The sequence below is a fragment of the Poecilia mexicana genome, unplaced genomic scaffold (assembly GCF_051168715.1).
Source record: "Poecilia mexicana isolate PSO_F unplaced genomic scaffold, ASM5116871v1 scaffold_2, whole genome shotgun sequence".
Lineage (NCBI taxonomy): Eukaryota > Metazoa > Chordata > Actinopteri > Cyprinodontiformes > Poeciliidae > Poecilia > Poecilia mexicana.
The window spans coordinates 23,804,581-23,828,257 of NW_028263371.1; the positions used below are offsets into that span (position 1 = coordinate 23,804,581).

A 23,677-nucleotide genomic window follows, 5' to 3' on the forward strand; every position below is an offset into this window, starting at 1 on the left:
TCCTGTGTTTGTGTTGGTGTGAAGATGAGTGTTGTTGCTGTGTCCATGTCTCCAGGACGTCCAGCTGGACTCCAGCGTCCAGCCGTCCAACATGTCTAGAGACAGTGGTCCTCATTCATCAAACTGTGGCAGCAGCAGATCTGATCTCAGATCTGCTTGTTCTCTCAGTTAAGCAGAAAACAACTGATCAGGTTCATCTTGGTCACAGCTCTGAGATCAGTCTGACTGCAGCCTGGAAACCATCTACTGGATGTGCTGCGTCACTGACTGCTGCTGGAGAGGCTGGAAACACTCACTGATCTGATCTCTCCATCCTTCTCTCTGCAGGTGGAAGACATTTAGATTGGAGTAGAGAACGGTCTCTGTGTCCTGCTGATCCTCAGAGGTTGAAGCTGCAGCAGTTTGAGTCTAAAGAGACTCTGACTGGATCATGATGATGACCTCTGACCTCCAGGATTTTCCTCCTGTTTATTTTCTCATGTCTGTCATTTAGTGTCTGATATTGTTTGTCTCTTTGGATCAATAAAGATCCGATTCAAACTGGGCTCCATTTAGAGGCTTCATGGAGTTTTGATCTGAACTGGATTCAACTGGAAAGTTGATCTTTTTTCTCTCTGATTCATTTTCATCCTGGAACCAGAAATGGTCTGAGATGGAAACATGGGAATCATTTTCAGTTCAGCTTTGAATCATAAAGACACTTCAAACCTCTTTTCTCTGCTGCTTCTTCTTCTGCTGACAGGAAAATGTTCCTCAAAGCTCCACAGATAAAAAGATGCTTTACTGGAAACTGCAGAGAAACTTCAGCTTCCATCACAGAAACCAGTTGAACCAGTTTAGAACTGGATGTCCCACAGAAACTCTGATCTTAGTGCAGTTTTCAGGAACATCCAGCATTTTATCTGATTAAAAAAGATATTAAATATTTTTATCGTTTTATGCTAATTCTAAAATCTCAAAATAATGAAGTTTTGCATCATAGTCATTGATTCTGTAATATTTCTCAGTTTGTTTTGGAGTTTTACTTTTTTAACTCCATATTTCATGTTTTCAGTTTTCTAGAGAACTTTAGGATTCAATGTGTCACATCAGGCTCGTTACTGAGATTTACTGATTTATTCAGACCTCAGAGAATCACTGGGATAATGTGCTGATTGGTTCATATTTTTAAATATTTCTTCCAATATAATATGGGTTCCTGTATAATGATGGGTCAATAAAGTTTTTAATAATAGTTATATTGTTTGTGTTTTTCTATGCACCTGACTGTGTACAAATATAGTAAATACTTTATTTGAATCCTTCATGCTGTTTAGCTTTTTGTATTCAGATGAACAAAGAATCAAATTATTTTGTAAGTTTAATCTTTTAGTTTGACAGCTTTATTTGGCAAAACAAACATCCTGTGAAGTTGAGCTGAGCATTTTTTAAACTTCTAAGTAAGGCAGCTTTTTATTTTTACATTATTCAGACTGAATATGTTTAAATAAAATACATAAGAACTATTGAATTAATAAACACTGTTGTTTTTCCTTTTAGTTTCTTGGTTAAACTGCTTCAACGGCACTGATACGTTCCAGTGTTTTATTTTGAAAGACCTCACAGGAAGCGTATTTATATTTTTTCAGCATTATCATACTTGTAGTTACCACTTTCAGACATCAGAGGGCATAAACTCGTTGCTCTGAATGATGAGTCTGAATCGCTGTTTCTAAATGGTTTCTCGCTTCACACTTAGCAGGTTAACTGGTTCCAAGTGAGACAATTGAAAGCAGATTCTTCGCCTGTGTTCACTAAAATGTTTTATGTCAGTGTGAACTAAAAGCAGCTCCACAGAGATGAAAATAACCCGCAGAAACTCTGAGGATCTAGCGATGCTAACGGACTCCAGGAGCAACTTCAGTGGTCTGTGGCTCCTAAACTTGAGCTTCAGCTACAACAGAGCTGAAACAAAGCTCTACAACTCTGGTTTAGACGCTAAGATGTTGAGCTTCCGGTCTGATGGTAAGAGAATATTTATGAAATGTTAAATTATCCTGGAAACAGAATGTTGTTGATAGTTTTACTGTGGAGCGGAGAACTGAAATTAGCAGGGCGGTTATTGCCCTCTAGTGGACCCAGATGGCAACTACAACAACTTGATAAAGTTAGAGCCACATTTATAGCACATTTACTTCCGGTGAGTACTTTCACATTAAGAGCGAAAGAAACGAGTTCCCCTGGTACCTTTCATATGAAATAATACATACTACTTTTGTTATTTCCTCTCTGAAACAATAATTTTTTATTCAAAAGCGGCAAATTAAACTTTCCTAATTTCAATCTGAAATTAGATTTAAATAAAATTATTTTTAATACTTCCATAAAAGTATTTAAGAACATTAAGAGGAATCCCATCTGTGACCCGCTTCCCTCTCTGACCTGGTTCTATCTCTGACCCGGTTCCCTCTCTCACTCTGACATCATGTCTGCTCTGTTGGACTCGCTTGTCTTCATGAAATCAGTTCCTTCATTCAGAGACTCAAACTGAAATGTTCTTTAGTGAAGCAGAAGCTTCATCTGGATCTGATGTTGAAGCTGCAGCTTGAATCCCTCTCAGGATTCGGTTCAGAATCCAGTCACTGATCAGCATCACCACGTTCTGGAGATAAATATCTCCAGAACGTGGCCTACCTCTACCTGTGCAGGCTGGAGGAGGCTAAGAGATCAGTGAGCAGAACCAGAACTGGACCTGGTGCCTCCATGTTGATGTGTTCACCTGGTGCATTCTGGGAGTTGAGATGGATCAGATGGTGAACCTGAAACCAGATCAGGGCGGCTTTTAAATCCAGCTCTGTTCATTTCAGGTCGACTCTCTAAACTCGTGCGTTTCTCTTGTAGCTGCAGGTCGTTTCTATGTTGATGTCACTTTGTTGACCTGTAAATATTTCATAGAGCTTCATGAATGAAGCTGCTTTGGTCACTTTGCCTCACCGTGTTTCGCTGTGAGTTGGGAACAGAAAAAATGCAGAGCCACTTCCTCTGAAAGAGTCTCCACTTCCTGCTGGGACTGCAGAGAGTGGAGATGGAGCAGCAGGAAAGGCGGCCATCTTGGTTTCCTGCTCTTCTTAAAGCGACGCTGAGTTTATTTAGTTTGCTCCTTTGGTTTAGTGAAGAGAGATCACTGGTCACGTTGTTCTGGACTAGCTGGAAGTGGTCCAGAACAACGGACCACTTCCGTTGGGGAAACTGGGGCTGACCACTCTGACCTTTGACCCCTTGGACAACATTCTGGGTTTTTGTCCTCTTCCTCAGGTCTTTCCCCAATCTAGCAGTAACAAGCTAGCTCTGACCGTAAACAAACTGAAGGGACCTTGACTTGTTGTTCTGCACTTTAAAATAATAATTTGTTTTTATTGAGTTTTTTCTGGATTTAATTTACTTGTTTAATTTATCTGTAGAAGAAAATGTCTGAAACTCTTGGGAGTTGTAAGAAGTTGTAAACATGGAAAAGTTATAATGATGGAATGTTGATCTAAGCTGTTTTGATAATTAATAATTGATAAGTTATAATTGTAAACAGTCAGATGATTTTTGATAACTAGTGAATTGAATGCTTCAAATTTAATGAATTAATATTTAACAATGATATTAATAATTGGGAAGAAATGTGATGTACAAAGTAATTCTCTGTTATTTAAATTATGTTTTGGTTGTAAATGTATAAAACGTATTAATCAGTTAGATAAGGAACAGAAGTGTTGTGAGAAAAGAGGAAGTTGTTGTGGACACAGAGTTCAGACGGCTGCAGGGAGAATCTGTCACAAGAGTTTCAACGGCAAAAAGAGGAATCTTCCAGTAAAGAGGGGAGACCTTATTGCCCAAAACAGCGTAAAGCAGAAGCTCTTGATGATAATCGGGGTTGTGCCTCAGGGACAGTCTTTGTGTTCTCATGGGGAGAAGAGATGGTGGCGACCTACAGGGTTTGGAGAGAAGAACTGCAGCCCTGATGAGGCCGACCCACCAGCCAAAGGGTGAGGGTTCAGGATCTGGATTTACTCTCCAGGCTGCTGCTTCACGCTGAGGCTTTCTTTTTGTTGGAGCCCAGAACTTTATCAGGTTTTGTCAAGAACAAGTTGAAACTTTTTAATTTGGTTTTTGGGGCAACGTCTGTCCACTGGGGAAAATCTGATTTTTGCCAAGTAATTTACACAAAGACTAAATGGATGAACCCAGGAAAGGGATTTCTATGTGGTGTGGGCCTCTCTTTCTCCATCTGCTTGCATTTAAAAAGTTCACTCAGCCACAATTTTAGGTAAGATAATTAAACATGATTCAAGGATTCAAAGATTTTTACTACCATGATTCAGCCAAAGTAATAAAGTAACAAACTGCAGTCTGATTTTTATTATTAAGGTGTTTCTTCCGATTGAGCAGTGAAAGTAAATACTATGTCTACATATCTTTTGCCTTAAGTATTTTCTTATTGGAGGTTTTTGTGTTTGTGCTGCAGAGCCACAGCTAACAGCTAGCTCCTCACTCCAGCGGCTTTAAAAACGTATCCTTATATTTTTTCTTAGAACAATGGTGAATTTATTTTGTTCTTTGTTTCTTTTGCCTTTTCATATTGATATTGTTTAAATATAAAGGTTTCTTTCATGACTTTTTTTGGGACGAACAATTCTAGACTTTTCCAAGATTGGGGGTCCGGACCCCCCAATACCCCAGGATTTCTGCCCATGTTGAAAAGTATTACCTACAATTTATCACTGCATGTTAAAAGGTGGTGTATGATTTTTGTCTTAATTAAAAATTAAAAGAAAGTAGTATGACAAGAAATGCATGAGTAACAAAAAATATGATTGAGCAGAAAAAAAAAAAAAAAAAAGAATTACCAGAAACTGAAGAAAATGAAACAGAAAATTTTACAAATGCAAGAGGAATATTAAATCCTTAATTAAGCTGTTATTGGTACAAAGATTGGGCTACTTTTTGTTGTTGCAATATTTAAGCATTTGCTTAAATAAAATAAAGGTACACTTAGAAAATTTTTTGAAAATGGAGGTAAATTTTAGAAAGTGTCATTTTTAAATAAAAATGTAACCAGAGGATTAAATTGTTAATATAACAACTGGACTCTTCATCCCCCGTTGGAAGACCACAGGGGATGGTCTTATTAATAAATATAAAATTTATTATATTGAAACTTGAAGATGGAAAAGATTTCTTCTACAAGATCCACTTCTGAAAATCTTTTTAAAAACATTAATGATGTTGCAATTGAATAAAAGTTTATTGTCTCAAAATCTCAGTCACAAAACGCAGAAAGATTTTTTTTTGTGGGAATGGAATGAAAAGCTATTTGGTTATTATTTTCTTTAGAGATATCAAGAGTTCTTGATGAACTACAGTCATTCATAACAAAACAAATTTGTACAGCAAGCAAAAACATATTTTCTTCACTTTAATTTTCTGTTGGAAGATTTGACAGAAAACTTAAAACCTCCGGGTTAAAAGAGCCCAAAATTTAAAGATCATTATGTTCAGGAATGAAAGAGGTTCAGGAGAGCAAAATCACAGGCAGGTTATTTCCTATCAACAATAAATGCCATTAAATAAATTAATAAAATCTGTATTTGGTAATATTAACATATCAAGTGGTCGTGTCAACATGTGGAGAAACATCAACATTTTAAGGTTCTTGGTTCTGACAATTAAAAAAATATCTACATTATGCTGTTTTGATTGGGTTACCTTTAGGGTTGTAGAGTTTTTGGCCCCTTTTAAAATCTGCTGAGTTCTCCAGTTTGGTCCCAGACAGCAGCTTCAGTGAAAACAATCAGGACTTGGTTTGTTTCAACATGATGAAACTCTGTCAGTCCAGATTCATCCCCCCTTTTGTGTCTTTATTTCTGCTGCTCATCATCACTCAGAGGAAGACGGAAGAGACAGTGAGGACAACTGGTCACCTGAAAACCAAATACCTGAGCAGGAGCCCAGACGCATTTCTGGAGGAGCTTTAATCAGCTGATGGTAGTAGTAGCAGCAACACAATACTGTCCTACGGCAACAAACAGGATTTAAAGATGTTTTCATTTCAGCCTGAAGGAAATCTGATCCTAAAATGACTGACGATCCTTAACGGGAACATATAAACATTTGGTAAGTTGGTGTTTATTTCAGATTTTCTGCAAGGATCAAGTCAAATTTCATAAAAATATCTTTTAGTTTTAAGAATTAAAGAAATGTTTTTTGATGGTGTGTTGATGATTATCAAGAGATTTAAATGAGTATTTTCCATCTCTAATCCAGTAATTTTTAGATTCAGTTCCATCTTCCAAAAAGACCAAAATAAATTATGAAATAAAGTCTAAAACATAATAAATCTTCATGTTTTCCAGGTAAAAGATGGCGCAGCAGCAGGAAGTGGATTTCGGTAAGTGATCAGAAGCAGAAATGAAGAATCTTAAAGGAACAAACTGACCAATCACAGCCTGTGTTGCTGCCATGTGATGAAGCTCAGCCTCAGTGTCTTTATTGTTTTCATGCTTCCTGTTCAGTGAAGCTCTGGTGGAAACATTGTGAGTTTCTGTGAAACCTGAAGGTAAAAACTGAACTCAGATGGAAACTAAAAGGAACCGAAGTGAAGAACAGGCCAACAGCTCTGATACTTCAGGAATATTTTCTATAATTAATTTATCCAGTAATCACATCATTCATTACTAATTTATTATCTCAGATGGAAAGACTTGCTGTGTCTTTTATTCCAACATTTGGTGACAGAAATGCTAAAGCTTAGAGATGGTGATTAAAAATTTGTTGATGATGGCAAAGAAAGATGAAAATGATGAAATTCATCATCATAATATCATAATTTCCTGTTTTCCTAAAATAGTGCAGCTCCATATTTAGAAGGTGTTTCTTTTATTCCTGCAGTGAGGAAAGAAAGTGATGAACCAGAAGCTTCATTTGGTCTCATGTAGACAGAATCAGTGGTCGTCACTCAGATATGAGGCAGAAACACAACAGCAGGTTTAGACCTGAGGATCAACAGACTCTGAATCTCTGGATGGAGCAACATGAATAGTTGATCTTAGTGACTATAGCGGCTAAAATCCTATATTTTCTTTCTGGTTGCTGATGTTCCTGGTAGGAGTTGGTTTTACGTGCGCTCAATGAAGATTCGTTATGCTGATTTGACTTATAATCGTAGAGTCATTTATTTTCAGTCCTATATCCATTGTCTTGCCTTTTCTATTTAGAACCACTTAAATCCAAACCAAGCAAAGTAGAAAGCCTCTTATCATTAGCAACAGAATCACTCTGAGCCTTAAATAACACCATCCCCTTCAGACATACTGTACTCAGAACTCAAATGAAATACGCCCCCTAGTGGCAATAAACACAGGAAAAGATAAATGTCACATTTACAGTCACATTTTTCTCTCAAATATCAGTTTGATTGAATCCTGTTTCTGTCTCTGATTTCTCCCTGCAGAGAAAAAGCTTTTAGATGTTCGCTCTGAGTTTGTGAAGAGAGTGTCTGAGGAAATTCTGAATCAGCTCCTCGATGACCTGGAAACAGATGGGGTCTATAATCTTTCGGAGAAACGGGCGATACTTGAAGGGAACCCAATCACATCAAACAAGGCCCGGGAGACCATTGATGCCGTGAGGATGAAAGGACAGAGAGCCAGTGAAATCATGATCAAACGTCTTCACCACAGAGATCCCACTCTGTCCAATCAGCTGGGTTTGTCCTCTTTGTCTCCTGCTAAAGGTGAGACACACAGTTAAGTAAAGGTACTTTTACAGCCTCTACTGTCTTGGATTAAACTCTAGATGATAAATAAATCCATTTTCTTCAAACTGCACTCAGAGGGACCAACACCTCTTGATGTGACTTTTAGAAAACTTATTGAATTCTCAGTAGTTTTTCCAGTTTTGGTTCCTCTTTGCACGTCTCCTTCACAGAACGGATCTGGATTTCCTGGCGGGGGTCATGACCCCTCACTCTGAACTAGAACTGCCTTAAGGTTCATTTCACACATAAAAACTGAACAAATTCATAACCTCACAATAAACTGGTTCATGCAGATGAAACATTTCCTGCTAAGATCCCTTCTTCCATAACCAATCTCCGGTTCTTGGTGCCACCTTGTGGCATTTAGCATGTTTAACATGTTTAGTATGTTCCTCAGAGCAGGAGAACATGTATCTATACATCAGGCTGATATGCAGTGGCAGCTCCAGAATTTCTTTTTCTACAGGTGCTAATGGGGAGCTGAGCATTTTACTGAGGGTGCTATGTCGGATCTTTTTTTCCCTATAGTTATTGTTAAGAATGGAAAATCCTAACCGATGAATCAAAATTAGTACTGACACATGGAGCATAAAATCAGCCAACAAAATCATTAAGACTTTACTTGTTTTATTCACTTTAGTTATCAACACACATGTTTGTTATTTTTCAGACTGATTTGCATTTATTTGACACTTAGACGTCAACACAAAAAGCCTTCAGTCATTAGCCAGATTGCTTCCAGATAATAATACGTTGTTTAGGTTAAAACAGCATTCATGTCAAAGGGGATACCTTAGTATTGACCCTTTGCAACTACGACACTTAATCATTCGAAACGCTATGATGTAGATCAGAAGTACTGAACTGAGTTGAGCTAAAGTTGATTTTCCAAAATTGTCTTTCTGAGTTTATTCATAGTTTCTACTTGATGGAATCAAGTTAATTTGTCTGTGAACGTAGCACACCTGGTTGGGGCTCATAGACGGTGTTACAGATTAACTGGTGGCTAAATTAACTGGTGGTGGCAGCTGGGGAAGACAGATGTTTCTGTGGGCGTGGCTTTTTAGGAGCCCTTTACCGAACCAGGAAATAAACAATGTGATAAGCTTAAAAAACTATAAATCTTTGCAAAAATACTATCTGATTCCTTAAGACACCCATTATGATCTCGGGAATAACTAATTAGACTTTTATTGGTCTAATATGGTATGTTGCCATTTTTTTACATTAATCTGCAAAACCACCAAAACATGTAAATTACGCAGAACTTGTCCTGACTTATGTGTTGCTTCAGAGGTTGAAACTCGTCAAAGGAAGATCAAAATAGATCTCGAGATGGCATGAACAGATCTCAAAGCTAAGATTAATCCCTGAAAGCCGACATAAATGTTGAAGAGCCATGGGATTAAAAATAAAATGTTTAAAAAGATCAACTTGCTATGTTGTTTTTTACATCTCCCTCATATTGTATGATATTTCAAATAGATATCCACAGAAACTATGGCAAAATCTTTTTAAACACTGTTTTTGTAATGTGCTATAGTTTATCTCCTAGTTCACTTACAGAAGACATGGCTACCGCAGATCTATGTGACAGTGTCATTTCTTCATTATTGTTGATATTTTTTCTCGTAATTTAACTAAACATCTTTATTCTTCTCATCAAGTGACTCTAATACTCAACCATATGAGACATCGCTGAAAAAACAATTGTCTTATATACTTTTACATCAGAAACAGGTTAAAATCTTCACTCAAACTAAGATTCTGAAAGTGTCACCAGTTAATCCAGGTTTGCTTCTTAAAGCGTGGGGTGTCCGTTAGATGAGAATCAATGACAGGTGGGAACATTGGAGTTCAGTCAGCTGATATAGTTTAGTGGATAAAACAGCACTTACAGAACTCAGCGGCCGCTGGCCGTTCGTAAATACTAGCGCTCGCTACACTATTTGAAAAAAAGTGGTCCAAAATGTGAAATAGATGTCTATTTCACATTTTGGACCACTTTATTTTATTGCCTAAAAAAATTATATTTACTTGCTGCCAACATTTTGGTGGTAATATCGTTTAACAGGTTTGCCAGGCAAACTTTTAACTGTAAGGATATTGTGAAATTACTAAATTGTACAGCTTTGCTTCTGCAGCCAATTTAAGATGCAAATGAAATGTGGCTTCCATTAAGTGAGCAAAGAATTAGATTTTGTGATATCAGAACTGTTTACATTTATTGATGTTTTTGCAGAGCATGTCAGTCAATATAAGACCAAGAAGATGTAAAATAATTGTCATTACTCTAACAATGCTGGGCGGTAGTACAAATTCTAACAGTTTAGCACAGTCTCCTCTTGAAGTCTGGTATATTTTGGTGGCCTTTTAATACAATCTTAAATATTCCTTCACATACAAAGAATTATTATTGTTTTGAAGAGATCATAGTCATTTTCTAATTTGTTTATTTACGTTTGTGGGGTTTTGAACAAAAAACAACACAGCCACCTAAGTTTTTACAAATACCTGTATTGAGGACCCTGTTTGGCTGTCACTAGTTAATCTTAATGCGGCTTGTTCTGTTTTTAATTTTATTTCCCTTCGTCAACAGCTTGCAAACTGTTTCCCAGTAGAGAACACGCAGATGAATACTGTAGATATGGCTCATAATCTGTTTGTGGTATCTGACAGTAATTTAGGAACGTTTATTATTATACTTTTGGCTTGTCAGTATAGATGTCACCACTGACAACAACATTGGCTGTTAACTTTATATCATTTAGGTGAGATTTTATTGCAGTAAAACTTATTGATATTGCTTGATATTCCTTTCTATTTGGACACGTAAACACCAAAAGCAACACCATCAGATATGTGATTTAAATTTGATTAAATATGACACCAACTTCACTGTTTAGCGACGCTTACTGAGGATCGTGTCGCTTAAAAAAGTTGAGAAACAGTGTGGTCGCATTGCAGGACCTGAGCCAAAAACAAACACTACAGGTACTTGAGAGTCAATTCCAATGTTTTTCTGGTCAGTGCTGGTCAGAAAATCTATCCATTTTATATTACATTTACAAATCTATCCGGTTTACATTGCGGCTATTCATGAGTTGGAATTAATTTATTCTGGTGAACCTGAATGTGAATGGGATTGTACTCATTGATGTGGTTATGCTCAAATGCGGTGTTTTCTAAGCGCACTGAATGCTGCTCTGTTGAAACTTGTTTTGAAACATAATTTTCACATGCAACATTAAACATATTTGCTTCAAATGGGATTTATAGGAAAGTTTTGCAAACGGTTTTGTCACACAAGTAGCATTTTTTAACAGGCATCAACACAGCCACCTATTTAGAAACATCTGCGTTAATTTAGCCACCAGTTAATCTATAACACCGGCGGTATTTACGGAAGCCTGAAACAGCTAGCTTAGAAACCTCCCGTTTGACGTGTTGATCAAATTACTGACTTTGCCTGAATTCACACCACATAATTTATGTCACTGTCATAAACATAGTGACATAGTGACATATGTCACTATGTCAGCTGGTATGTAAAACCAACAGATCTATAGCGTTCAGATCTCCTCAGTAATAAGGAGATAATTAAACCCACAACAATATAGTCTTAAAAACAACAAATAAATAATTAAAATTAATAAACAAAATTGATGGAGTTTGGAGCTAAATAATTGCATACTGCATATGTCTGAAGTGTCTTTGGTTATCACCTTTGGTGTTTTTTAACTGTGATCTTCATGCCACGGTGTCCTGGATGCTTTTTAGAATAATAATGAAAAACAAAAACCATTTTCATAATGCTAACCACAGTAAACCTGTTTAATATATTAAAGGGGAAAACACCATCAGCATAGCTAAAGTGCTGTTAAAAAATACATGAAAAAAGCGGAAGATGATAAATTTGTTTTAATTTACAATTAATCATCTTTCAGTGTTTATAACTCACAATTTTAATATCGAAAAAAATATTTTGATCAGATGGTTACAGCAAACAGCTTGAGTTAGAAATTGAGGCTCTTTGCAGCATAAACTCTCAAAGCAGTAGAAAAAAACAAGTTTCTGTCCTCGTCATTTACACATCATTTTCTGGATTTTCTTCTATTTCAAGCAGTTATAAAAAGTAACTAATCGGATTACTAATTATTCTTTGAAAAAGTAATTTAGTTGGATTACTGATTACTTGATTTGGAAAGTAACTTAGTTACATTAAAAGTAACTTAATTTACTTTCAGTTGCTGCTAACAACAACGCTCCGCCACTTGTGGAAATTTGCCAATACGTAATTGTAAGCTATTTTATAATGGTAACATCGACAATGTTGAACTGAAGGGGAGATTGTTTAATTGTTACAACAGTGCGAAAACAAAAAAAAAAAAACGTTTGCATTTATTGTGTGTTCCTCTACTGTCTGAAAAGCTCTAAATAGAGCTGTCTCTGCTTGTTTCCAAGCCCAAATGAGTAACTTCACTTTCAAAAACAAGCCCAAAAAACCACAACCGGCGACTCATTAAGTTTACAAGCAACTTTAGAAAAAAACAAGCCCAAAGCCACTTTAATAATCTGACTAGGCGACAGAAGCTCAAATTAGTTTGTTTTTCCACCAACAAAATGCGCATCTCCCTCCATTGTTTACATTTCTGTTGCTGCTGCTAACTGTCGCATAGAAGCAGCGGTTGCTCTCCAAGATGCACAGAGGAAATAAAATTAAATTACAAAAGAAATTCTGTTAACAGAAAAAAAGAAAACTACTTGATTTGAAATAGTAACACGTTAGATTACAGTAGAGAAATCACTGATTTCAACACTTCAAAGTAAAAAGGCTGAATGTCACTCAATACGCAAAAATTACTGATGTGGATGGAAGACGTTTGTACTTAGCACCTAGCCTACGTCATTTACCAGGAATACATTGCAGCACAAACATGCCCACTTCCAAGTGACAAAATTTGGTTTAAATTTATCAAAAAACTAAACAGCCTGCAGTATATTTATTGCTATTTTTACATCTGAACTAAATGTTTCTCAGTCTGTTGTTGCAACTAATCGTGAATTGCTTCATGGTTGCATGTGTTGTTGGTTTGCTTGTAACATGATTTCATCTCAGCTCCTGCTGCCTTTTTTCACCTTCAACCATAAACTAGTAACTGGACAGGTGTACCTAATAAAGTGGCCAGTTTGGTTCTTTGTTTCCAGCTTGCAGACATTACTCAAAGAGGATGCCATTTTAAATTAAACACGTTGATAAAACTCTCATACTCAAAGGTCAGAGGTCGCTCTGTGGGAAAAGTCTGATTAACTGAAACCTTCAACAGGAGAAAAATAAGAAAGAGCTTTAATGAGAAAAACTAATTTAATCATGTTTGTGCAGCAAGTACCTGGTTTTTAGTTTTTTTTCCTTGCAGTTTTGTCAAGTTTTAGCTTTCTATGTATTTATTTACTTTTTTTATTCATCGCCTCAGTGAGCGCAAGATTAAGTTAGCAGAAAATCACAAATTAAATCTCAAAATTTCTGCTTTCTCAGAAACCGAAGTTGCGCTAACTTTCATTTTTAGATAAGAGCAGTTTTTAAGTTATTGATTTTTCTTCTTCATAAAAGTTTGTATCTAAATCCCCTCTGAGAACATCAAAAATAATTGTATACCCTATATTTAGATGAACTGTCTCCTCTTGTGTGTGTCTCTTTTTTCAGATTTTCATATTCAGTGTGAACATGACCATAAACAGTCTGTGAAGACGATGTTCCAAAGTTTCTGTGAAGGCATCGCTGAACATGGAAATCAAACGTTTCTGAACCAGATCTACACAGAGCTCCACATCACAGAGGGGTTAACTAGAGAGGTCAACCAGGAACATGAGGTCAGACGGATTGAAACAGCATCCAGGAAACAAGGAACAATCAGAAGAGAAGACATCTTTAAACCTGGAAGTGATCAACCAATCAGAAGAGTGATGACCATGGGAGTGGCTGGCATTGGGAAAACACTGTTAACACAGAAGTTCACTCTGGACTGGGCTGAAGGCAAAACCAACCAGAACATCCAGTTTTTATTTCCATTCACCTTCAGAGAGCTGAATAACTTGAAAAAGAAAAAGTTCAGCTTGGTGGGGCTGATTCATGACCACTTCACTAAAACCAGAGGAATCAGCAACTTTGAAACGTTCCAGGTTCTGTTCATCTTTGATGGTCTAGATGAAAGTCGACTTAGTCTGGACTTTCACAAGACTAAAATATTAATTGAACCTGAAAAGTCCACCTCACTGGATGTTCTGCTGACAAACCTCATCAGGGGGAAACTGCTTCCCTCTGCTCTCCTCTGGATAACCACACGACCTGCAGCAGCCAGTTTGATCCCTCCACAGTGTGTTGGCATGGTAACAGAGGTCAGAGGGTTCACTGACCCCCAGAAGGAGGAGTACTTCAGGAAAAGATTCAGATATGATGGAGAGAAGGCCAGCAGGATCATCTCCCACATCCAGAAATCAAAAAGTCTCCACATCATGTGTCACATCCCAGTTTTCTGCTGGATCACTGCTGAAGTTCTGGAGGAAATGATGGAGACCAGAGAGGGAGGAGAGCTGCCCAAGACCCTGACTGAGATGTACATGGAGTTCCTGGTGGTTCAGACCAAAATCAAGGAGGAAAAGTATGACGGGAGAAAAAAGACTAAACCTATCTGGAATTCAAAGAACAGGAAGCTGATTGAGTCTCTAGGAAGACTGGCTTTAGATCAGCTGCTGAAGGGAAACCTGATCTTCTATGACAAAGACCTGAAACATTGCGGCATCAACATCAAAGATGCTGCGTTGTTCTCAGGAGTTTTCACTGAGATATTTAAAAAGGAGAGAGGAATGCGCAACATCTCCGTCTACTCCTTTGTTCATCTGAGCATCCAGGAGTTTCTGGCTGCCGTCTACATGCTCCACTGCTTCACCAGCAGGAGGTCAGAGGTCATCAAGACGTTCCTGGGAGAAAAATACAAAGAAACATCTCTAGATGAGTTCATGAAGAAAGTTATGGAGAAATCCCTCAGCAGTGAAAATGGCCATCTGGACCTGTTTGTCCGCTTCCTTCATGGTCTCACTGTGGAGTCCAACCAGAGACTCTTAGAAGATCTGCTGGGTCAGACAGAGAACTGTCCAGAAACCGTCCAGAGAATCATCACCAACCTGAAGGAGATGAACACTAATAGAATCTCTCCTAACAGAAGCATCAACATCTTCTACTGTCTGATGGAGATGAACGATGTCTCATTTTATCAGGAGATCCAACGGCTGCTGGATTCAGGGAAGAAACTTTCAGTGTCTGACTGTTCAGCTCTGGCCTTCATGCTGCAGATGTCAGAGGTTCTGGATGAGTTGGACCTGGAGAAGTACAACACATCAATGGATGGACGACAGAGACTGGTTCCAGCTGTGAGGAACTGCAGAAAGGCTCGGTGAGTCCAGATGTTTCCATTGTGTGAATGCTGATTCAGCACTATTGTCCTCCTGTTTCTTCTTCTTTCTTCAAGTTGGTTCTGGATGTTTTTGGCCTTTAACTACTTCCTTCATCCTTTGGATGATTTCAGCCATTCAAACATCTAAACATTCAGTTCATCCAGGACAGCTGCAGCTTCTGGTTTTTATACATTTTGATCAGTTAAAAATATTTAACCTTTTATCAGTTTTCAGGTTGAAATGAATAGAAAAGTTTGTAACTGAGACCAAAATGTGGTGATTGTTGTCTGGTTCCAGAAAAAGTCTTAGTTTCTGTCAGATCCTCCCAAAGCTCTGAGAACTCTGCTTCCAGAGCTGGAACCATTTTCCTCATCAACTCTTCATCTGCAGCCTTTGTTGAAGCTGTTAGCTGTCCTCCATGAAGACCTGCAGAGACATGAGCTTCAGCTCTTTAGACATCCAGCCTCTTTAGTTCTGGAGAACTTTGACTGCTTCACCATGAAGATGCTGCTGGACCCAAACGCTCCGTCTCCTCCAGGGGTTTTGCTCTTCAGCTCTTTAGGAGTTTAGCAACAATTTCTTCTGACATCCAAACCTTTGTTCCTCTGAGACGATGGACAGACCACTGCAAAGACATGTGTCCCTCTTCCAACCAGTTTGTCCCAGTTCCTCTCAGACCAACAGAGGACGGTCCAGACCTGAAGGAGCAGCAGGACCGGTTCTGCTGCTGCTCTGCAGGACGACCAGAACAATCTGCAGCTTTTAGCTGAAGCAGGTTGACGACTGTCCACTTTCTACTTTGTTAAAGCATCAAATCCAGCAGATGAACGGAGACACAACTGGGAGCATCATGTGTCTGGTCTGCTCCCAGTTTCCTCTGTGGCAGCATTTAATAATCTGCTGCTGGGAGCCATGTTTCTATAGAATATACTACTATGATTAATGATGAGGAGGATTCTAGATGCTGCAGCAGCAGATATGGGCTAAACAAACCCAGAGATGCCAGAGGTCCACAGCAGGCTGGACTTCCTGCTCTGCTCACTTCATTTATAACTCACTTCCTGCTTGGTGGAAGATCTCAAGGAGCCAAACGGTCTAGTCCAAGTCAGTGTGACTTGTCAGAGCTGTGAGCAGTTCCTCCTCCTCTCCATCATCTCCAGTAGTTTCCTTCATTCAGCTCAGTCAGCCTCTTCATCAGCTGCTGTAGCTCCTTTGAGGCTCTGATGCTGCAGAGAAACTGAACTTTCCTTCACAGATGATAGAAGATCTTCAACATCTGACTGAGCTGAAGGTCTGAGGACATGAAGCCTGGACCAGAACCAGAACCAGAACCTGGACTTTAGTCAGGAACTGCACAGACTCTCTGTCGGGTCAAACTCAGTAAACTGAAGATCAGATGTTGATCAGATGATGACATCATGATGACATCACTGTTATCATATTTTAGTCTGTTTATGATCCAGATTGATTTCATTAGAACTGAATTTATTTCTTCTCTCATCACAGACTTGGTGGCTGTGTGATCCAAAAGGCTGAATGTGAAGTTTTGGCTTCAGCTCTGAAGTCCAACCCAGATCTGACTAAACTGGAAATACGTCAGATCTGCATAAATTATGGTGAAGACTCTGATATGAAGAATCTCTCTGAGATCCTGGAGAGTTCAGTCAGTAAAGTGGAGAAACTGGGGTTTGTTTTCTCTACTTATACAATAAAATCATTCATTGATATTTTAATCTTTAGTTTAATTAATAACTAGGTCGTAATATTATCAAACAATCTGTTTACATCTCAGAATAAAATCTCTAAAACATTTTACTTTATAAATGAATTATTTTCTTATTTCAGATTTTGATATTATTGAACTTTGTTTTTCAGTTTTTAAAATGTTTCTGACTGATGAACAAAATGAGTAAAATAATTCAAATGAAGTTAATTAATGATGGAGATGTTTCAGTTTGGTTGGTAAAGATTCAGATTGTTTTATTTCTGATTCTCATCTTTATATCCAGAATGAAATGTTTTCCTCCAGTCGAGCCACAAACACTGACCAGTTCAAATCATCATCAATGAAACATCTAAGAAGTGGCTGATTGTAGAAAAGCAAATCTAGATGAACTGAATGACAGTGAGGTTTGCAGCAGCAGCAGGTTCCTCACTTTGTCCCGAAGCTGTGGTTCTGTTGGGCCGGGTCAGAGAGGAACCGTCCTCTTCAGTCTGACAGCTGTCAGTCGGTTGGAGCCTCGTCTCTGTGATGAAGCTTCATCAGGTCACGTCTCCTTAGGAAATAATGGCCTCCATTGGCTTTCAGCAGCTTTAAGAAGAACCCAAGGCCATTCATGAATAAACTGAGTGGTTCTGATCCGGTTACCAAGTCGGGTCTCCAGTTGGTTATCAGGAACCAGCAGAAATAGCTCACCTCATCCAGGCTGCTGCTAATAGAAAACTTTAAGTTTCTTTGTTGATCAAATGTTCTGGTTCTGCTGGTTTGGACTCTTTAAACCAGTTTGACTGGATCAGATGTTAGAATCAGTTCATCATGTTTCTTTTACATTCAGGGAAATTAATTTTCTACATTTTTATTATTTATTTGTTCATATTTCAGTTTTAACTGCATCCTGTTGTCTTCAGCTCATCTTTTATTCTTTATTCAGATTGAGGAACTGCAGTTTGTCAGAGACCAGCTGGACGTCTCTGTTCTCAGCTCTGAAGTCCAAACTGACCCATCTGACAGAACTGGTCCTGAGCGGGACCAACCTGGAAGGTTCTGGACTGAAGGAGCTCTGTGGTTTTCTACAGACTGAAGGCTACAGACTGAAAACATTAGGGTTTGTAATTATATAATTATTGATATTTCTGTGTATAATTATCTATAATTGATCATAAATCAAAGTTCATATTTTTGTTCTAATAAATATTTTCTAAGTTTGTTCCTGGACTTGGATCCAGAGTTTAATTTAGTCCCTCTGTGTAACTGAGTTGGACCTGCTGACCTGAGGTCGGAACAGGACAGCATTCGGACCCCCAGTGTGTAGAAATCCCCCTCATGTCAAGCAGGTCAAAGGTCAGATCAAAAACAGAGAGAATGAAAATCTCCTTTTATTGAAGTTCCTCAAATCTCACACTTAGTTTTAAATCTTCTGCTGTTAGTTGATAATAATCCAGTCCAGGTGTTTTAATGTTTAACTAGAGCAGATTAAAGATGCTGGTTGTAGTGAATAATTAGGTGGAATCGCCCTTTATCCATTTCCTGAATCTGAAGCTTCAATCAGAAACCAACTTCAGCTTCGTCTGAAAAAATCCAGACCACTGAGTTTTTCTCTGAGCTCAACAGGCTGCAGGTTCTTCAGGACATCAGTTTTCTGGTCCAGACATCAGAACCAGCAGAGACTGCAGCACATGAATCTGGACCAGGTGTGTTAGGAGAGGTTCTGCACATGCTCAGACTGAAGGTTCACCGTCTGACAGAGAAAGTCGACCAACTCTGGATGAAATGGTTCCTAGAAACAGGGAAGCTTTCTGGGGACTCGACTGCCTGCTCATATGGAGCTGCAGCTCATGCAGGAGTTTTATGTTGGCAGGAAGCAAAACAACATGGAAGCAGGTGATGAGTTTCCATTTTAGTGTCAATTCCACTGATGGAGCAAATTACAAGTCAGTCGTCCTCCAAACCACTGAGAGCAGCTTCCAGAGGAAATCTGAGTTTGTTCTGACAGTCAGACTCTGTCAGGATGACCACAGTCTTCTGGCTGAGTTCCTGACATGAAGAAGACAGAAATAATATAAAGATCATTAATTAACAGTCCTGCAGTAAATACTGACTTTGTGAAGGTTATGGTGGTAAAGTCATTTAGTTCAAACATCTTGATTCAGCTCTTATTTTGTAGGACAGGAAGTGAGATCTTACCTTTGTAAAGCTTTGTGTGCAACAAGCTTCATCAGTTCAGTGAAATCATCCTCATGTGGTTCACCTGGAAAATAGATTTAAAAATGACTCGTCTTCACAATCAGGTTGTTCTTTATGATAATGTTCCCATTTCTGCAGCGTCTCTGATGGAGGATTCAGAACTTGAACCAAATGACCCAAATCAATCTGACAGAGAAAAGGCTCAATATTTTCTTGTTGATAGTTCAGGAACTGAACTATTAACTTGAGAAAATAATCAACTTTCAGAATCTGAGCTGTAATGGATGTTGTAAAACTCTGAATTAGAGGATTGAAATAAACCGTTTACATCTGTCATACTTAGCAATGAGCTGCACTTAAAATACAACCAGCAAGAAAAACATCATTAATAGATTAATGAACAAAAACTGGAGACATAAAATATCTGATGATAAATGAAGGTACAGAGCAGTCAGCTGATACAGAGCCTTTGTGGCGACACTAGATGGAAACTCAGATTTTGTGGAAGTTTACTTTTAGTAAATTAATCAACAACGCCACCCTGGGAATTTCACCCAGAGAATATTACCTCTTGTTTAAGGCACACAGGTTCAGTTATGCATAGACTAAAACATCTGAGACGGTTTCAAAATTATAGAAAACCATTTATTAAATTCTTTTGAAAATGTTCATTTTAAAACCAGTTTCTTTTTAAGAATGAAACAAGAAATCAAAGGAAATCAAAGAAAAAAGAGGTGCAGCAGCTGAGGTTACCGGCCGGAGGGGGCGCTATGCGGACGACATCCACCAAACACAGCAAATCCAAAAAAACCTTTAACACTAGACTCAGTGAGACAACCCAAACTCAAGAATCACAGCACACAGACGAGGAAGACACCGTCACCACACCAACACCACCACCGGACCTCAGCAACTACAAACAAAAAACAGTTAACCAATATAACAATCTTAAAAAGAACAATATCAGCCCGACTAAATAAACAAAAGGGCTGTAGACAAATAGAAATCAGACAATACAAGTTAAAACATTAAGACCAGGCATGGCCCTGCTACGCCACAGCGGGAGATGAAACGGGCGCGCCGATTCCCCACCCCAAACACCGCTTCAATGAGGGCGGATAACGCCGCCGCAGTCCAACTTTAGAACAATTGTGCAGAAATCTGGGTGATTAACGTAGACGGAGCAGAGCAAAGCCAAACAGATCCGGGAAACGAACGCAGACAGAGCAGCAATGGTTCAACTGTGGGGAACCTATAAAAAATTAGTCACCATTTTAAATAAAACTAGAAGAAACTGGAGCTTAGATGAGTGTTAATTTCTTACCTGCTGATCCACAAAACATGCACACACACTCGCAGACCGAGGAAGAGAAGGAGCGCAGCGCAGTGGCGTTTTACCTACGATCACACTTCAGTTTAGATTTTCTGACCAAGATCAGCTAAAGTGCAGGGAGAGAGAACACCTACCACCAGAACATCAGCGCAACATGCACCAGCCAGCGATTTGTTGCTTTCCGCTGCTAGAGTCCACCGGACGCAAGCCACACAGTGGGAGAACAAAGACGACACATGCCTGAATGTGTCGGAACTTCTCACCTGGAAGCTATTTGTGATTATGTATATTTCTATACCACTACACCTGTAAGGAAACATGGAGAGAAAAAACATCCGACTGAGTTTAAGATCCTGAGAAACTTTTAGAAAAACTTTGAGTTTCTTTGTTGATCAAATGTTCTGGTTCTGCTGGTTTGGACTCTTTAAACCAGTTTGACTGGATCAGATGTTAGAATCAGTTCATCATGTTTTTTTTTACATTCAGGGAAATTAATTTTCTACATTTTTATTATTTATTTGTTCATATTTCAGTTTTAACTGCATCCTGTTGGTTTCAGCTCATCTTTTATTCTTTATTCAGATTGAAGAACTGCAGTTTGTCAGAGACCAGCTGGACGTCTCTGTTCTCAGCTCTGAAGTCCAAACCGACCCATCTGACACAACTGGAGCTGTTCAACACCAACCTGGGAGATTCTGGAGTGAAGGAGCTCTGTGGTTTTCTACAGACTGAAGGCTGCAGACTGGAAACATTGGAGTATTTTAATTATATAATTATTGATATTTCAGTGAATAATTATCTATAATTGATCATAAATCAAAGTTCATTTCTTCTGATCTAATAAATATTTTCTGAGTTTGTTCCTGGACTTGGATCCAGAGTTTAATTTAGTCCCCCTGTGTAACTGAGTTGGACCTGCTGACCTGAGGTCAGAACAGGACAGCATTCGGACCCGCAGTGTGTAGAAATCCCCCTCATGTGAACCAGGTCAAAGGTAATTCAACCCAGTCTAGAAAAGTGAATTCCTGGAATCTAACAGGAACAAATCAATAATCAATGATTGATGCTGCAACACTTTGATCAGAACCTGGAATGATTTTACTGACTAAAATCCTCCAACACAACATGACCCAGTACCAGGTTCTGGTTCTGGAGTCAGCAGGTCTTTATTGAAGCAGCAGCTTGTTGGCTTTAATATTCATGAGAATCTTTAACTGGTTCTGTTGGACTGGTTAACCTGCATCCTGTTGGCTTCAGCTCACATCTTTTATTCTTTATTCAGGTTGTTTTACTCCAGTGTGTCAAAGATCAGCTGTGATTTTCTGGCCTCAGCTCTGAAGTCCAACAGCCTCCATCTGACAAAACTGGACCTGAGAGAAAACAACCTGAAGGATTCAGATGTTCAGCAGCTGAAGGATCTTGTAAAGACTGTAGAGTAAGTAAATGTTTGAAGTGAGTCCAGCTACTGTCAGCATATTCAACTAATATGTTGACAGCAGTACCTTTATTTTAATCCTCCATGCAGTTTAGTTGGATTTAGCATCAAAGCAAAGCTCCAGTGTTCCCAGTAAAGCTGCAGCTTGTCAGTGGGAGGAGAATGGTTCAGGCTTCCTGATTGGACACAGAGACAGCAATCAGCCAATCAGAGGAGCAGCAGCTTGCTGTGTTTCTGTGTTTGTGTTGGTGTGAAGATGAGTGTTGTTGCTGTGTCCATGTCTCCAGGACGTCCAGCTGGACTCCAGTTTCCAGCTGTCCAACATGTCTAGAGACAGTGGTCCTCATTCATCAAACTGTGGCAGCAGCAGATCTGATCTCAGATCTGCTTGTTCTCTCAGTTCAACAGGAAACAACTGAACAGGTTCATCTTGGTCACAGCTCTGAGATCAGTCTGACTGCAGTCTGGAAACCATCTACTGGATGTGCTGCGTCACTGACTGCTGCTGGAGAGGCTGGAAACACTCACTGATCTGATCTCTCCTTCCTTCTTCTCTCTGCAGGTGGAGGAACTGATCTCTGTAAAGTAGAGAACGGTCTCTGTGTCCTGCTGATCCTCAGAGGTTGAAGCTGCAGCAGTTTGAGTCTAAAGAGACTGACTGAATCATGATGATGACCTCTGACCTCCAAGATTTTCCTCCTGTTTATTTTCTCATGTCTGTCATTTAGTGTCTGATATTGTTTGTCTCTTTGGATCAATAAAGATCCGATTCAAACTGGGCTCCATTTAGAGGCTTCATGGAGTTTTGATCTGAACTGGATTCAACTGGAAAGTTGATCTTTTTTCTCTCTGATTCATTTTCATCCTGGAACCAGAAATGGTCTGAGATGGAAACATGGGAATCATTTTCAGTTCAGCTTTGAGTCATGAAAGACACTTCAAACCTCTTTTCTCTGCTGCTGCTTCTTCTGTTGACAGGAAAATGTTCCTCAAAGCTCCACAGATAAAAAGATGCTTTACTGGAAACTGCAGAGAAACTTCAGCTTCCATCACAGAAACCAGCTTAACCAGTTTAGAACTGGATGTCCCACAGAAACTCTGATCTTAGAGCAGTTTTCAGGAATTATATCTGAAAATAAAAATATTTTACAGATTTTTACCTTTTTATAGTCATTCTAATAATTTGTAAATAATGAAGTTTTGCATCATAGTAATTGATTCTTTAATATTTCTCAGTTTGTTTTTGTGGTTTACTTTCTTAACTCCATATTTCATGTTTTACTTTGAGTTTTCTAGAGAACTTTAGGACTTGATGTGTCCTAAATCAGTAAAATCACATCTTTACTGTGATTTTACTGATTTATTCAAACCTCAGATAATTATTGGGATAATGTGCTAATTGGTTCATGTTATTCTTTCATATTTTAATGTGATTTGGTTTTCTGGGTTTTTAATGATGAGCCAATAATTTTTTAAAATAATGTTCTTTTTGTTTTTTTCTATGCACCTGATTGTGTACAAATATAGTAACAGTCCCTTTATTTTAATCCTACATCCATTTTAGCTTTTTGTATTCAAATTAACAAAGAGATAAAATATATAATATTAAGTTTTCGTCTTTACGTTGACAGCTTTATTTAGTAAAAGCAGAAACAATCTGTTCAGTTGATTTGAGCTTTTTTAACCTTTTAATTAAGGCTGAAATTTATTTTTTGCATTATCCTGAAGACGTTTAAATAAAATACACGAGAACCATTTAATTGGTCAAAA

The 23,677-nt window shown here is 38.5% G+C and overlaps 1 protein-coding gene across 3 annotated transcripts; it reads left to right on the plus strand.

Moving 5' to 3' along the window:
• The first annotated feature begins 2,692 nt into the window (after positions 1 to 2,692).
• Positions 2,693 to 23,677, plus strand: LOC106910591 (NLR family CARD domain-containing protein 3-like). Of its 3 annotated transcripts, XM_088012934.1 has the most exons (11): positions 2,693 to 4,294; positions 5,913 to 6,012; positions 6,081 to 6,141; positions 6,381 to 6,415; positions 7,478 to 7,759; positions 13,488 to 15,234; positions 16,742 to 16,921; positions 17,887 to 18,060; positions 21,055 to 21,228; positions 21,755 to 21,907; positions 22,470 to 23,677. In XM_088012934.1, the coding sequence occupies exons 4-11, from the start codon at positions 6,388 to 6,390 to the stop codon at positions 22,480 to 22,482; spliced, it is 2,751 nt and encodes a 916-aa protein (XP_087869060.1). In that variant the 5' UTR covers positions 2,693 to 4,294; positions 5,913 to 6,012; positions 6,081 to 6,141; positions 6,381 to 6,387; the 3' UTR covers positions 22,483 to 23,677. The 3 variants fall into 3 exon arrangements, with proteins under 3 accessions (XP_087869060.1, XP_087869055.1, XP_087869063.1); XM_088012929.1 differs by having other exon boundaries at positions 5,913 to 6,141; XM_088012937.1 differs by lacking the exon at positions 17,887 to 18,060 and having other exon boundaries at positions 5,913 to 6,141.